Raw genomic sequence first — 13760 nt, 5'->3', positions numbered from 1 at the left:
GAGTCTGATTTCACTTATGGCTATGCTTTCTAATTCAAGTGACTTTATGTCGTTTAAGAGGAACCCTTGTTTCCAAGTGGACCCTAGTCCACGCGCATTCACACAACCAATCCTGATCATAATCCTAATGATGTGTCTGTGTAAACACTAACGATAGGAATACCGTTGGAAAATTTTTGTGTCTCCTACTTCGGTGATTTCCTCGAGGAGATCACTATAAAGTTTTTTGGAAGAGTACTTTGGAGGAGTAGATAGATAGATAGATAGATAGATAGATAGATAGATAGATAGATAGATAGATAGATAGATAGATAGATAGATAATTATATATATATATGCCTGTTCAAGAATCATAGTAGCACGAAACTATTAGTAGCGCTTTCGTTTGTGTGTGTGTGTGTGCGAATGTATATATATATATATACATTCGCACACACACACACAAACGAAAGCCCTACTAATAGTTTCGTGCTACTATGATTCTTGAACAGGCATATATATAAAATACGCCAAGTATCTTTAAACAATTTTTCGGGCACTATTTATGCGTTGTATAGTTTCAAAACAAGGACACTGTATAGTAAGAAAATATGCAAAAAACGTCGTAAAAAAAAGTGAAGATGTTCAGTGCTTTAAATGGAAGGAGAAAAAAGAAATGAAATCAAGAAAACTAAGATCCTCATCCTCCCTGATTACAGAAGGTTCATTAAATACAACTGGTTTAGAACAAAGTAACAGAAAATATGTCAAAGTCTGCGAGACAGCAACTCAGTCCGGAGTGCGTGAAGCCCTCCAATTTGATAATAGAAACTTGTCCATGTGTCTATACTTGCTAAAAATTTCAGGTCTCGAATTAAGCAGTGCGTTGGAATTGCTGGATCGTAGAAGAATATGACATTTTTCTACTACGCGCAAGTTGCATTTCTTAGATCCATAAGCATATGGCTTGGGTTTATTCACTATTCTCCACGTAATTGAATGTGGTGTGGAGCTGCTCTTCAAATTCCATACGTGGCTAGCCAACTTTGTTTCCTTACTTTTATCGATATGCCGGAAAGAAAATGGGTGGTTTGGATATCTCTTGAATTCACCCTCGTATAACCCGATGTAATTCTTCTTTTCAAATGATTTGTTTTGTAGCGTAGCTGTAACTTCTGCCTCGTAATATGACGGAGTTTATCATACAAGCCTGGTCAAGTGGGCGAGTTTCATGGTCTCGGTAGTTACCACTGGGAATCGTCTCTTGGTAATTTTTGCGAGTTATAATGTTCTTCATATTGAGGCAGCACCTGTATGGTATTTTCATTGAGCGTCTATTAAAATTTTTCTTGTATTTATGATTTATTGGAAAATGTTTATCTAAAATGATGCGACAGGAATTTCTTGCCTACGTTAGTCTTAACATTAAAGGTGAAATGAGGGGCGAACCAAATTATTTTCCTAGGTTCATTGTTTTGTCTATTTTTACGATTCATATTTTTACTTAAGGCGTTGTAATATATTTTATCTCTGAAGCCGCTGTTGGCTACCTTATCAAATATTTGTTTAGAAGATATGTTTGATATCGTATTACAAATGTTAGCTATCAGATTTTTAAAGACTATAGGGATGGATGAAAGGACTTTTTATGCATGAGCTTCTCGTTTGGCTTATGATACGGCTTATATGAATGGGAGTTTAAATTTAGGTAAACATCTAAAAAAATCAACTTTAGTAGTAATAGGGATTTTGAGGCCTAATTGACTAGCCTAGCTGATTCGCCTTCAACCTATGGGGGCAGGTGGTGTTGATAAGCCACAAGAATGGGGAAACATCGGTGTCCATCACTCCCAAATGGGATTGAGGGTGAATTATCCGCCAATCCATGTCTTTAAGGTGTTTTAATAGCAGCAACATGAGAGTTATATACTCCGCTATACCATTGCAGCGACCCTTGAAAATGCTATACGGACACAAACTGTGTGTCGAAAGCCAGCTGGAAAAGATGTTTTCCTGGGGCTAAAACAACAGTAACATCGTCCTTTATAGGACTTCCACATTCTATTGGCATATAAACATTACATTCTGTTGGCACATAACTGTTACTGCATATCTCTCGCTCAGAGATTTAAATCAAGTCGTTTTTCTCTATACGAGATCAGCGACTGTGTGTCGCTTAAAGAATATATAGTATTTGCAAGTGGGGAGAGCTTGCACACTTAATCGCGCGCGCACATAAAGTTCGCAATAAGTTTTTAGATTGAGAACGAACTAGAGACAGGATTGTTTGTCACCAGATATATAAATGACCATTGTAATATTTAAAGCCTAAGTTCTCTAGGCATCTCACTTCATTAAATATATACACCGTCTGTTATATAACATGATAGAGATAATGCATGTAAATGATTTATTTGTATGATACAGCGATTGCTGTATCAGATGATCATAATTCATGCAGACAGAAGTTTGTTCAGATAGGAGTGGCAGTATGATTAATAGCTTTGCTTCGTAATCACGCGGATTCAGTTTCGATCCGGCTGCGCGTTATCTTAAGTTGTTCCAAATATTATGAGTAAAATTGAATATATGAAAATGTGCAGAAGCCTACCAGATAATCTGCGAGTGATGTGTGGTAGTATCTTCTCCTCTTCCAAACACCCATCGCCATTTAATTGAGAAAAATGTTGTGCTCCTTTACTATCTAGGCCATAACGAAAAGCACCCCCCACTACTGAGTTGTACAAGTGAATGAAAATCTATGGCTTTCTACATAGCACGGTGACAGCTGTTGATCAAATCGAAGAAATTCAAGTGCTTAAATATGTAATGGAGATCGATGGCTTTAACAGCAAAAATCGCCACGCAATCTGTTGAGATGGAAAATAGCGAACGACGACAAATGTAAATGCGGAAAAGTTTTAACTGCTCAATAGCGTTGAAAAGATATATACGGAGGCACGATGAGATCCTCAAAATTCTCTATAGTACCACCAAGAAGCAGATGGAAGCAATCAGTGGTGACAAGAAACTGAAGAAGGAAGGCAATAAAGGTTCATCACGTTTGTCTGTCGAGGTCAGCATTGTTTCCCAAAGCAAGAGAAAACCGTGGAAAAGGAATGGAACGGAGTATGGGGTAGCAGCAAATCTTGTAGAGTGTGAATGCCTCTTTCTAATACCACAAGGAAGAAGCTGAATGTGACAATATGGTGTGAGGAGCATAAAATAATATATTTTGTTGAATTAACTGTTCAACACGAAGATAATTTAGACGCAGCCCAGGTTAAGAAAGACGAGCGTGGTTGGAGTGCATTACACTTTCCTCTAGAAGATGGATGTAGGGGCTTTACTGAGAGCAGACTGAGACGGCACCTGCTATGAACTGGTGTCCAAAATCGGGTACGCATGCTATCTTGAAGGAGAACCAGTCGACAATTGAGGGGGCTAGCGATTGGATGCGACTGAAAAGGAATGATGAAACCTGGCTGATGATTTTGAAATGGACTTGCAGTCGAATCAAAACATTAGGTGGGACCTCACATCATTAACTGGGGCCGGTGCGCTATAAAGCCGTCGAGTGGAAGGCCCTGAAACCGAACACATATTTCTTCCGATAACTCTTGAAAGCTTTTCGCATTCATATGCAGAATTTTCGACTGGCTGCACTTGCACTAGCGAGATTTTCCAAAATCTGGAAATCCCAGTGATAATGAATTGAAATGCTTTCACACATATATTTCTCAGTTATATATATACAAAGTGGGACAAAATTGCAAAACATCCGCACAGCTAGGTGATATAAAAAGGGACAGCAAAACATCCAGATAGACGATACAAAAAAACAAGGACGGATCATTCGAAGCCCTCTATCCTCAGTCAAGCACCAGATTATTGTCGCAATTTCGGTTGATTATTCTTAAGATTGCTTCAATCTGGCCAGTCCCAAATGAAAACTAAACTAAGAGCATAGATTCCTTGGAAGAAAGCAGCGAATGTATACAAAAACAAGGACAGAAAAAACGGACAAAGTTACACAAATAATTACAATAATAAATACAATAGAAATAATAACAGGACATAACAACAGGTGTCTTTCGACCAAGAACGAATTGAATTAAGCTGGTGCGTGTGGAAATGAAGCCTTACAGCAGGGATACAAAAATTTCACAAACACAGGGAAGAATATCGATGTTGCACGGACAGCGGTCAGAACAAGAAAGAAAGAACAGGCTAGGATGACCAGCAGTCACGTGGGAAGAGAAGAGAGAGAAGTAGAAGCAGAGGGACAGAAGAATTAAGGAGGGGCGAGAAAAAAGATAGTGTACTGTTCCGTGATTGAAAATTCAACAAAAAAGTACTCCATCTGGTGAGAGATAAATATTATTTATTTTAAAGGCACGATACATATTTTTAGCGCTACTAATAGTTTCATATGTTGAGAAATACTCAAACATATTCTTCAGACGCAAACCACATATAACGAAATAAAACAAATTGAATAATAGAAGAGACGCGAGAAATATGAGGTCTAAGGGGCATAGCTCTTTCCTCTTTTTACTTTTTATTTTTACAATTTAGTTTTAATGTTTTCGTTTTACTTTCTGCGTTTTCTATATGCTATCTTCTCAGTTTTTTTGCATTTCTTCTATCATTCAATTTCTTTAGTTCGTTATGGTATGTGATTTGCGCCTGAAGAACATGTTTGAGTATTTCTCAACATCTGAAACTATTAGTAGCGCCTAAATATATGTATTGTACCCTTTAAATAAATAACATCATGCAATACACAGACATAATGGGTGAACAAGTATTCCATTTCCTTCACTCTGTTTATTATGTTGACAAGAAAATACCCATTTTATTTCTCTATATCCCTTTCCTTATATTTCCATTTTCATTTTTATTTTCATTTCTATTTTTGTTGTTTTTGCTTTAAGTTGGTTTTATTTTGTTTTGGTTTTATCTTCTTCACTTTATACTTGTGTAATTTACTCTACCATCCTCTATAAAAACTATATCTTAGCCTTACTATTGCAGCTGCACCGGTAGTCGATAATTTAGGGTTATATTATAGTCTTAGTATTATTATTACTTTATTTGTATAGTCTGTTTCTAATCCCCGATTACTAATTTTAATCATTACTACAAACTATTTATAGTTTTATGAATTCGTGGGAAATATATATAACCGTTCTTGAGCAAGACGCTTTATTTCACGTTGCTCCAGTTCACTCAGCTGTACAAATGAGTTGCGACGTCACAGGTGCCAAGCTGTATCGGCTGTTGCCTTTCCCTTGGATAACACTGGTGGGTGGAGAGGGGAGGCCGGTATGCATGAGCGACTGCTGGTCTTCCATAAACAACCTTACCCGGACTTGTGTCTGGGAGGGTAACTTTCTAGGTGCAATCCCATGGTCTGTGTCGTGTCCGAAGGGGGTCTCAGAATATATTACTAGAGTCAAAAAATAAGTACTGGGGTTGATTTTGTTCGACTAGACACTTCAAGGCGGTGCCCCAGCATGACCACGGTTCAATGACTGAAACGAGTAAAAGTTAAAAGATATATACATTCATTATATCTCATTAGAGGGGAATTAATTTATTCACATTTCGTCATACTTATTTCAAATGTTATAATGGGAGGTTATAGTATCCTAGTCCTCTTCTAGCTCTGGATTCATTTAACCTTAATTAAAAGACATCAGATTGTTATTTTTCACTTTCGCTGATATTTCAGGGCTGGATGGAGAAGACAGCATTGTTCTATGGATATTATGACAATAAAGAACTCTTCACTTACGGCAAAACTTACATCATACCTTTGGCATATCTCCTTGTTTCCATTTCCTGTCTACTTTACAGTGTCATTTTGATGGCTAAAAAGTAAGTTGTGTATTATTACTATCATTATTTTGCATTTGGTATAATTAAATGGTATTATAACCATCAAAAGGCGGTGGGCTGGCCGAAACGTTAGCACGCCGGGTGAAAAGCTTAACGGTATTTTGTCTGCGTTACGTTGTGAGTTCAAATTCCGCCGAGGTCGACTTTGCTTTCATCCTTTCGGGGTCGATAAATTAAGTACCAGTTACGCACTGGGGTCGATGTAATCGACTTAATACCTATGTCTGTCCTTGTTTGTCCCCCTCTGTGTTTAGCCCCTTGTGGGTAATAAAGAAATAGGTATTATAACCATCATTATTGAGGAACAGCATATTCACGCTTTTCCCTTTATTTCTGAGTTTAAATTCCGTTGTAACTGATTTAGCCTTCTAACACTGAGATTGAGGAAATTCACTTCGCTATTTTTGAGGTGCAACTGATGATGTTCAGGAAAAAACAGCGGTTTACGATGCTGTTCTTATTGTAACCCCTGTTATTGTGCACTACCGGTCACCTTCAGGTACATGATTAACGACATTGATCTCCGCCACCTTCTAGTTGTTACCTTCGAAACATAATAGAGATGTGTAGCTATTACAGACATAACTTTTGGAAACATGCAGCCAAGTAGGGTCACATGGGCATATAAATATTCATAATCCAGCGTAACGTCTTGTACCCATATATGAATATGTGTGTGTGTGTGTGTGTGTATATATATATATATGCTATTACTATAATTATTATTATTATTATTATTATTATTATTATTGAGTGAGAGAGCAGTGCATGCCATCAAAGTGACACTGGGGTAAAATATACGAAGCCCAATATACCCATCATGACTACCCGTCTGATAAGGGTACACCAGGCACATGCATCACAACCATATGTGCGCGACATGGTGATCTTATATCAAGATAAACAGCACATGACCTTGCAGGTGGGGCCCAGTTAGAATTTTCTTCAGGTTGAGTAGCCCATCCCGCTCAAACGGTCCCTGAATAAGGGTTGTTTAAGGATGTTGAAAGAACCACCCATGTTTCCAGAGGTGAATTATTCAAACCCCAAAGAATCCCTCTCAACACATGGCTATGATGCTCCCCCACTACTTCTGCTCGTGATCAGAGATGCACATATCGTCAGCCACTAAGGGACATGCTCAACTGGTTAAGGTCAAACAACTGACAAGCAATCTGTGGTATTGAGCAGAATATTTGCTGTAGCCCATCTTTTATACCAAAACAAAACAATGTACATGATAACACTTCCAATCAGTTAAGATCAGAAGCCATGAGAGCCACTGCCTGGTACTGCATCAGGGCATGATTATTATTATTATTATTATTATTATTATTATTATTATTATTATTATTATTATTTGATTGAACGCCACGCATCCATTTCCAAGTAAGCTGTCCAAGTAAAGTGTCAATTAATGAAATTTTCCTAATCTCTCTCTCTCTCTCTCTCTCTATATATATATATATATATATATATATTATATCATATTATATTATATTATATTATATTATATTATATTTTGTGAAATTTGATTTAGTATTTCTAAACTGAATTTTTCCCTGTAAGTTTGGAATAATATTCCCTCATATTATTATTATTATTATTATTATTATCATTATTATTATTATTATATATATATATATATATATATATAGAGAGAGAGAGAGAGAGACAGAGAGAGAGAGAGAGAGAGAGACTTACACCGGTTTCATATTAAGAAAAGTAGGAGAATATCCAAGTATATTAACAATTTTTTCAAGCCGGTCACATGGAGAAAGGTGTTCGCTTCCATTTTCGAAAACAATAATAAATAAAGAAATTATTTATTCACCGACGCGGTGTTGTGCACTCGTTCCAGCGTTCTACATTTGTACACACACACACACACACACACACACACACACACACATACACACACACACACACACATACATACATACATACATACATACATACATACATACATACATACATACATACATACATACATATATACAAACATGATAGAAATAAAATGTATTTAAATCTGAAATTATACATTCAAATTAATTATTAATTGTTATAATGTGAACGTTTAATATTTAGTTGACAAGCCCTTTGCATTTTTCAGTGTTACTGATCAAATGACAAATATTCTCTTGCGAAATTTCTTGCCAAGTTTCATGCAGTAATCTCAAAAGATCTGGTTTTGAAGTTGCTTTCTTGTTCTTTTTATGAAGTGTCCTGTTCATTATGTCCCAGATGTGTTAAATATGGTACATATCTGGTGACAGGCTTGCTCCTGTCAGAGGGCCCTAGTTAATATGGGCGAGATGATGTGGACTCCTTCCCGTCTCTGGTGAATTGCACAATCACTCTATTAACTGTAGAAAGCGGGATCTCAAGATTTTCTGCGATTTTACGCTATGTTCACCTTCAGAATGACCCTCAATACGGCCTTTTTGAAATTCAGACAATTCCACGGCTTCTTTTGTACACGGTATGACTAAACGGTCACATATAGAACCTGAAACAAAAATGTCAGTTAATAAAATGCATAAACCTTTACAGGCTAGAATAAACATAAAACGATGTTTATGGAGTGTCTATTTACTTCTGTCGTGTTTGTATGTGTATATATATGTGTGTGTGTATGTATGTATATGTGTGTGTGTGTGTGTGTGTGTGTGTGTGTGTGTGTGTGTGTGTGTGTGTTAATTACGCTTTGTTACAAGACTTTTATTTTGTTTCTACAATGTGTATTGTTGTGAATCTAGTCAGTGTAACAAAATTTTAGCTTTTCTTTTTTCGTCTTTGTTCAGTAAGTGTTATTTCCTATTTGCTTCTTTCTAGAAATCAAAGGAAACGACTACTATTCCCTTCAAACTTTGCTTTTGTGATCTGAGCATCAATGTTTTTAACTGACCTGTTTTCCATCACATTTCAAACAGATTCAGCGCTGAGTTGCTGAAGCAGAAATATCGTTATAGCAAATATTCTGCTCTAGATTTGCTTAATCTTAACTACTTCAGTATGTCCCTTAGTGGCTGACAATATGCGCATCTCTGATCATGATCATGAGTAATGGGGGGTGCATCATAGCCATGTGCTGAGAGGGATTCCTTGGGGTTTAAATAAATGGAGCAAAAGCAAAGTTTGAAGGAAATATTAACCAACTTTCATGCTTTCAAGTGGTAAGCAAATACCCAAAGACAAAAATTGTGTTATGCAGCATTATTAATGAAAAAAATATACATGTACTCATATTTTGAGCTCTATTTTTCCAGTTTGCATCACCAAACCTTTCGATGCATATATATATATATATATACATATATATATATATATGCATGTGTGTATTCTTAGTATGTGTCTGTAGTGTGTGCGTGTGCATGTATGTGTGTACGCGTTTGTGTAAAATGTATGTATGTATATACCCTTATAGTAGTGTTGTCTATAGGTAGCCAGAGAGAGGATCATTAATTTGATTCTGTCTTTACAGTCTCCACACATTCGGAAGTTACAAGGAAAACTTTGGCCTTGTGATCGATCTAGGAACCCTTTCGTTTCATCTTTGCATGTCAGGCTTTTCAACCACTCCTAGATTTTTTACTCTCTGTTTCTTCCTTGCTCTTTCTTGCCGTACACTAGTCATCATTGTTTGCCAAAGTCATAATGTGAAATTTTGTAATACCATTTAGTATTTCGAGTGGCAATATCTTCTACTGTATTTTTAACTTTTTTCTTTTTAAAATGCATTTCACTTCTGTTGTATGTTGACCCCCACAGGAAACAAAATGCAATTTTTTGTTTTCATATTCTTATATCTAATTGTATTAGTTTCTCCTTATAGTTGAGTAGACATATTTTTGTAGTCCTATATCCTATTTTGTCATATCAACCTTCCAGTGTTTGGATAAGTATAATTTTTCTATTGTGTATTCGTAATATAGACTTTATTTTATTTTACTTAACAAATTAACTTAAACCCAGCAAATTTATAACTATACCTTATTACCGGAACATCTGTCGTATTGATAGCTATTGCTTTCTTTTTGACATTTAAGTCACTTTGAAGTATCACGTTAATGTGTTTACGATATTTCGTCTGGAACTTTTCTGTAATATTAATTCCTAATTATTTATAAGTCTGCACACTTGTTGGTTCTTAATCAGGAATAACATACAATTTATTACATCAAGGGAAGCATGAGCCATTATATCAGCCGTAGAGATGGGAATTGGTGTGTTTTGCAAATAAACCTTCCTACGTAGTTAAGAAATTGTGTAAGTAGCATCAACACAGTATCATTGTTAGAGTCACCCGATAGACTTTTGAAAGAGATCTGTAATAAATATTTCAACTATATGTTGCAGATCAGCGGCCAGTTTTCGCGACAATGTTGAGGACGACAGAGCAGGAGACAATTTCCAGTTTTTCAGTCTGGTTTTCTTGAGTTGGGATTACACCATTACCGATGCAGTTAGTGCTAAACTGAAGAAAGCGAGTATCATGAAGCAGATACAGGTGAGATGAATTGAATGATACATTAATGCTTAAATATAAACATTATTAACTCAATATGAATATTGATGCTCCAATATTAATATTGTTGCATCCATATGACGCATTACCTCAGTAAAATTACTGTTGCATCCATATAAATAAAGCAGTATGACATTTTGTAAATGTAAAAACAATAAAGTCTATGTACATCTCCAAAAGAACATTCTATCCCGCCCAAGTTTATGTGGGAAAGCTATGATTGGTTTGCCAACTTGTATCGAAGGATTTTCGGCGCGCGACCTATGGACGACTTCCAGAGGTTCCTGGTTTGGCTGTGCTTCTGAAGTGCCTTGCCAATTCGGAATAAACTCGTGAGGTACGGCGTTACGGTTTCGCCTACGTGCCCACGTTGCGGGCAGAGCAACGAAACTGTTCTGCATGTAATCGTACTGTGTCAGAGTCTCTCGGACCTATGGGTTTCTACCGAGCGGTTACTGTCACAGGTGGAGAGAGTACAGCTGTCAGCCGAATCGATTATTAAGATCGTTCCGACGTCTCCTCTAAAAGAAGAGAAATTCTGTTTTCTAGCCATAATAGCTATAGCGAAAGAGGTGATACGGAAGACGCGTGGAAGAGGCATGGCGTCAGGCACTTTCGTCTCCGGACATGCTTTGGTTAACCTCTTTTTATATCACCTAAGAGGGAAATCATGTCTGGAGAAATGCCTGATGTCAAAAAAGTACGAAAGAAGATGGAAGAAAGGAGCCCGAATATTGGGTATGTAAGTGTCTAATTAAGCGGAGTAAAAAAAGAAAGGGACGAAGTAAATGGTTCACTGCAGGAATGTGGTTGGTGGGGTCATACCCATTTTGCATCCATTCATTTTTTCATGTTCATCCGAAATTATGTATTTATTCATATATGCAATATCATTCGATAAGTCCCCGACCCCATTTGTCCCGTGTATTGTCCCCTCTTTCTTTAATCCTTGCGGTTTTAATAAAATCATCGTTGCTCTATCCAACTACAAGTTCAGGTTTATACCTGTAATTATTGAGGCACTGGGATATGTAACACACTGCCTAAATACCAATCTTCAGAAATTAGGTTTCTCAAACCCAGAAAGGAGAAAGCTAATTCGAAGACTACAGATCCAATCCATCACTGGAACTGTAAAAATCTGTAAAACTTTCCAGAAGTTTATCATTTAAGTATATATGAGCATGTCTAGATATACAAGTATATTCATAAGACGTATATAAAACAAAACATACAAATCTATACGTATACATACATACATACATACATACATACATACATACATACATACATACATACATACATACATCCATACATACATACATACATACATACATACATACATACATACATACATACATATATACAAATTCCAATGTAGGAGCCTTAAATCTCAGAAACCGACTCTCTCTATTTACACGAAATATTGAAATAAAACTGAATAATGACATACATACATAGATACATATATACATATATATGTATGTATACATATGTGTGTGTGTGCGAGTGTGTGTGCGTGTGTGTGTGTGTGTGTGTGTGTGTGTGTGTGTGTGTGTGTGTGGATAATGCGTGCGTAGATATGTGCAGGTGCGTGTCAGCATGAACATTTGCATAAAGAACTAAGCAGCTGGTCGATTCGCTTGATAGCATGATTGACAGAACAAATCATGTCAATAGCATTGCATGGTGTTAAAGACAGACAGACAAACATTCAGACAGATAAACAGACTGACTGACAGATAGACAGACAGACAGATAGGTAGTTAGATAGATAGATAGATAGATAGATAGATAGATAGATAGATAGATAGATAGATAGATAGATAGACAGACAGATAGATAGATAGACAGACAGACAGACAGGCAGGCAGGCAGACAGACAGACAGGCAGGCAGGCAGACAGACAGACAGACAGACAGATAGATAGATAGATAGATAGATAGATAGATAGATAGATAGATAGATAGATAGATCAAGCTTGCTTCTCACAGACATTTTATTCTTAAGTACATGTGTGTGTGTGTGTGTGTGTGTGTGTGTGTGTGTGTGTGTGTGTGACAGATTAAAATCACGTTGCTTCTGCCTCATACCACTTAAAATTGTAAATTTTACCACTTAAAGGAGTTGACTTATTGGCCTCCTGATTTAACAATATTTATTGGCATCGATTCTGTTGAAAGTATAAGAACCTATGGTCTGGAGATTACTTTCTCATTCTTCTACTCGTTACAGAAGCCCTTATAAGGGTCGTGGACGCTACCAAACTTCTAGAATTTCAGCCTCTCTCTTGTATTTATTGGTTTTTGGTGACAAAAATATTTTGCGCCTTGACCATATTTTATAAATTTTCTATTAGTTTTACTAAATATTTTCTAGTCTTACAGAAGATATATAACACTTTTCTACTTGTACGCTGTATTCGTTTTATTGCAGTTGTTATTTTCATTATTTTATTTTACCTGCTCAGCATTACTAATTCATATAGTGTCCTTATTACTTATAAGTGGAAGAGCTAAAGTGCACATCTCTATTACTTCATATATTTACATTTAGCTCTGTTTTAACTATTAATTTAATGCGTCTATAATATTCCCCTTTTAACTTTTTCTTTTATTTGTGTGTGTTGTTCACTGTCTGACTCCTGAACATCAGTATGGCTGTATTTGGTCTAATTTACTTATCGCTCCTGTCTAATACAACGTTAGTGTTCTTTATTAGTTTGTCACTTCAATGTTACCTTCAGGCATTTTCTAAAATCCGATCTGATATCAGTTCCTCAATAAATCCAAGTATTACCGGTGGCAGTGAGGTCATCCATAAACGAAAGATAGCACTTCATTCTCCAGCGGCATTTGTATGCGACAAGTAGAAAGGGGCAGAGAGGCAATCACTTTGGAATATTCCTTTTCTCAACATAGATATGGTTACTTTTCGCATATATATATATAACTCCGTGTCTCTTATACATAAGAATTATATATATATATATATATATATATATATATATATATATATATATATATATATATATATATGTAACTCTGTGTCTCTATCTGAAAATTTCTTTGCCATTTATTTTTGGCGTAATTAGTGTATCTGTTTATTAATGGCGCTACCTTACCATTAATAAGTGGTTATATTAAATACATCATGAATAAATACTCGATGCCTTTCTCAGACTTTTCCTTTTCCAACAGTCTTTCGTGTGAACTGTTTGTTTCGTTTGATTTAATGAGAATAGCAAGTTTTCGGATAAAATGTAGTGTGAATATATATATATAATACGGCTCATTATACGGCCACAGTTATCTAGGAAATGCATATCGAAACTTAGAGGTCAACGGAA

General features: G+C 36.1%; 1 protein-coding gene across 3 annotated transcripts in view; it reads left to right on the top strand.

The window, feature by feature from the left end:
• LOC115214060 (transmembrane channel-like protein 7) overlaps positions 1-13760 on the top strand; it is a 146418-nt gene that overhangs the window by 92420 nt on the left and 40238 nt on the right. For all 3 annotated transcript variants that reach the window (XR_005000075.1, XM_036504834.1, XM_029783102.2), the window contains 2 exons: positions 5717-5862; positions 10243-10393. Coding sequence is in view for 2 of the 3 variants with exons in the window: in XM_036504834.1 (XP_036360727.1) it covers positions 5717-5862; positions 10243-10393 (297 nt within the window). In the remaining variant the exon portion in view is untranslated. The remainder of the gene's footprint in view (positions 1-5716; positions 5863-10242; positions 10394-13760) is intronic.

The sequence above is a fragment of the Octopus sinensis genome, linkage group LG7 (assembly GCF_006345805.1).
Source record: "Octopus sinensis linkage group LG7, ASM634580v1, whole genome shotgun sequence".
Classification (NCBI taxonomy): Eukaryota; Metazoa; Mollusca; class Cephalopoda; order Octopoda; family Octopodidae; genus Octopus; species Octopus sinensis.
The sequence above is the reverse complement of the archived record's forward strand: the minus strand, read 5'-3'. Positions and strand labels throughout refer to the sequence as shown.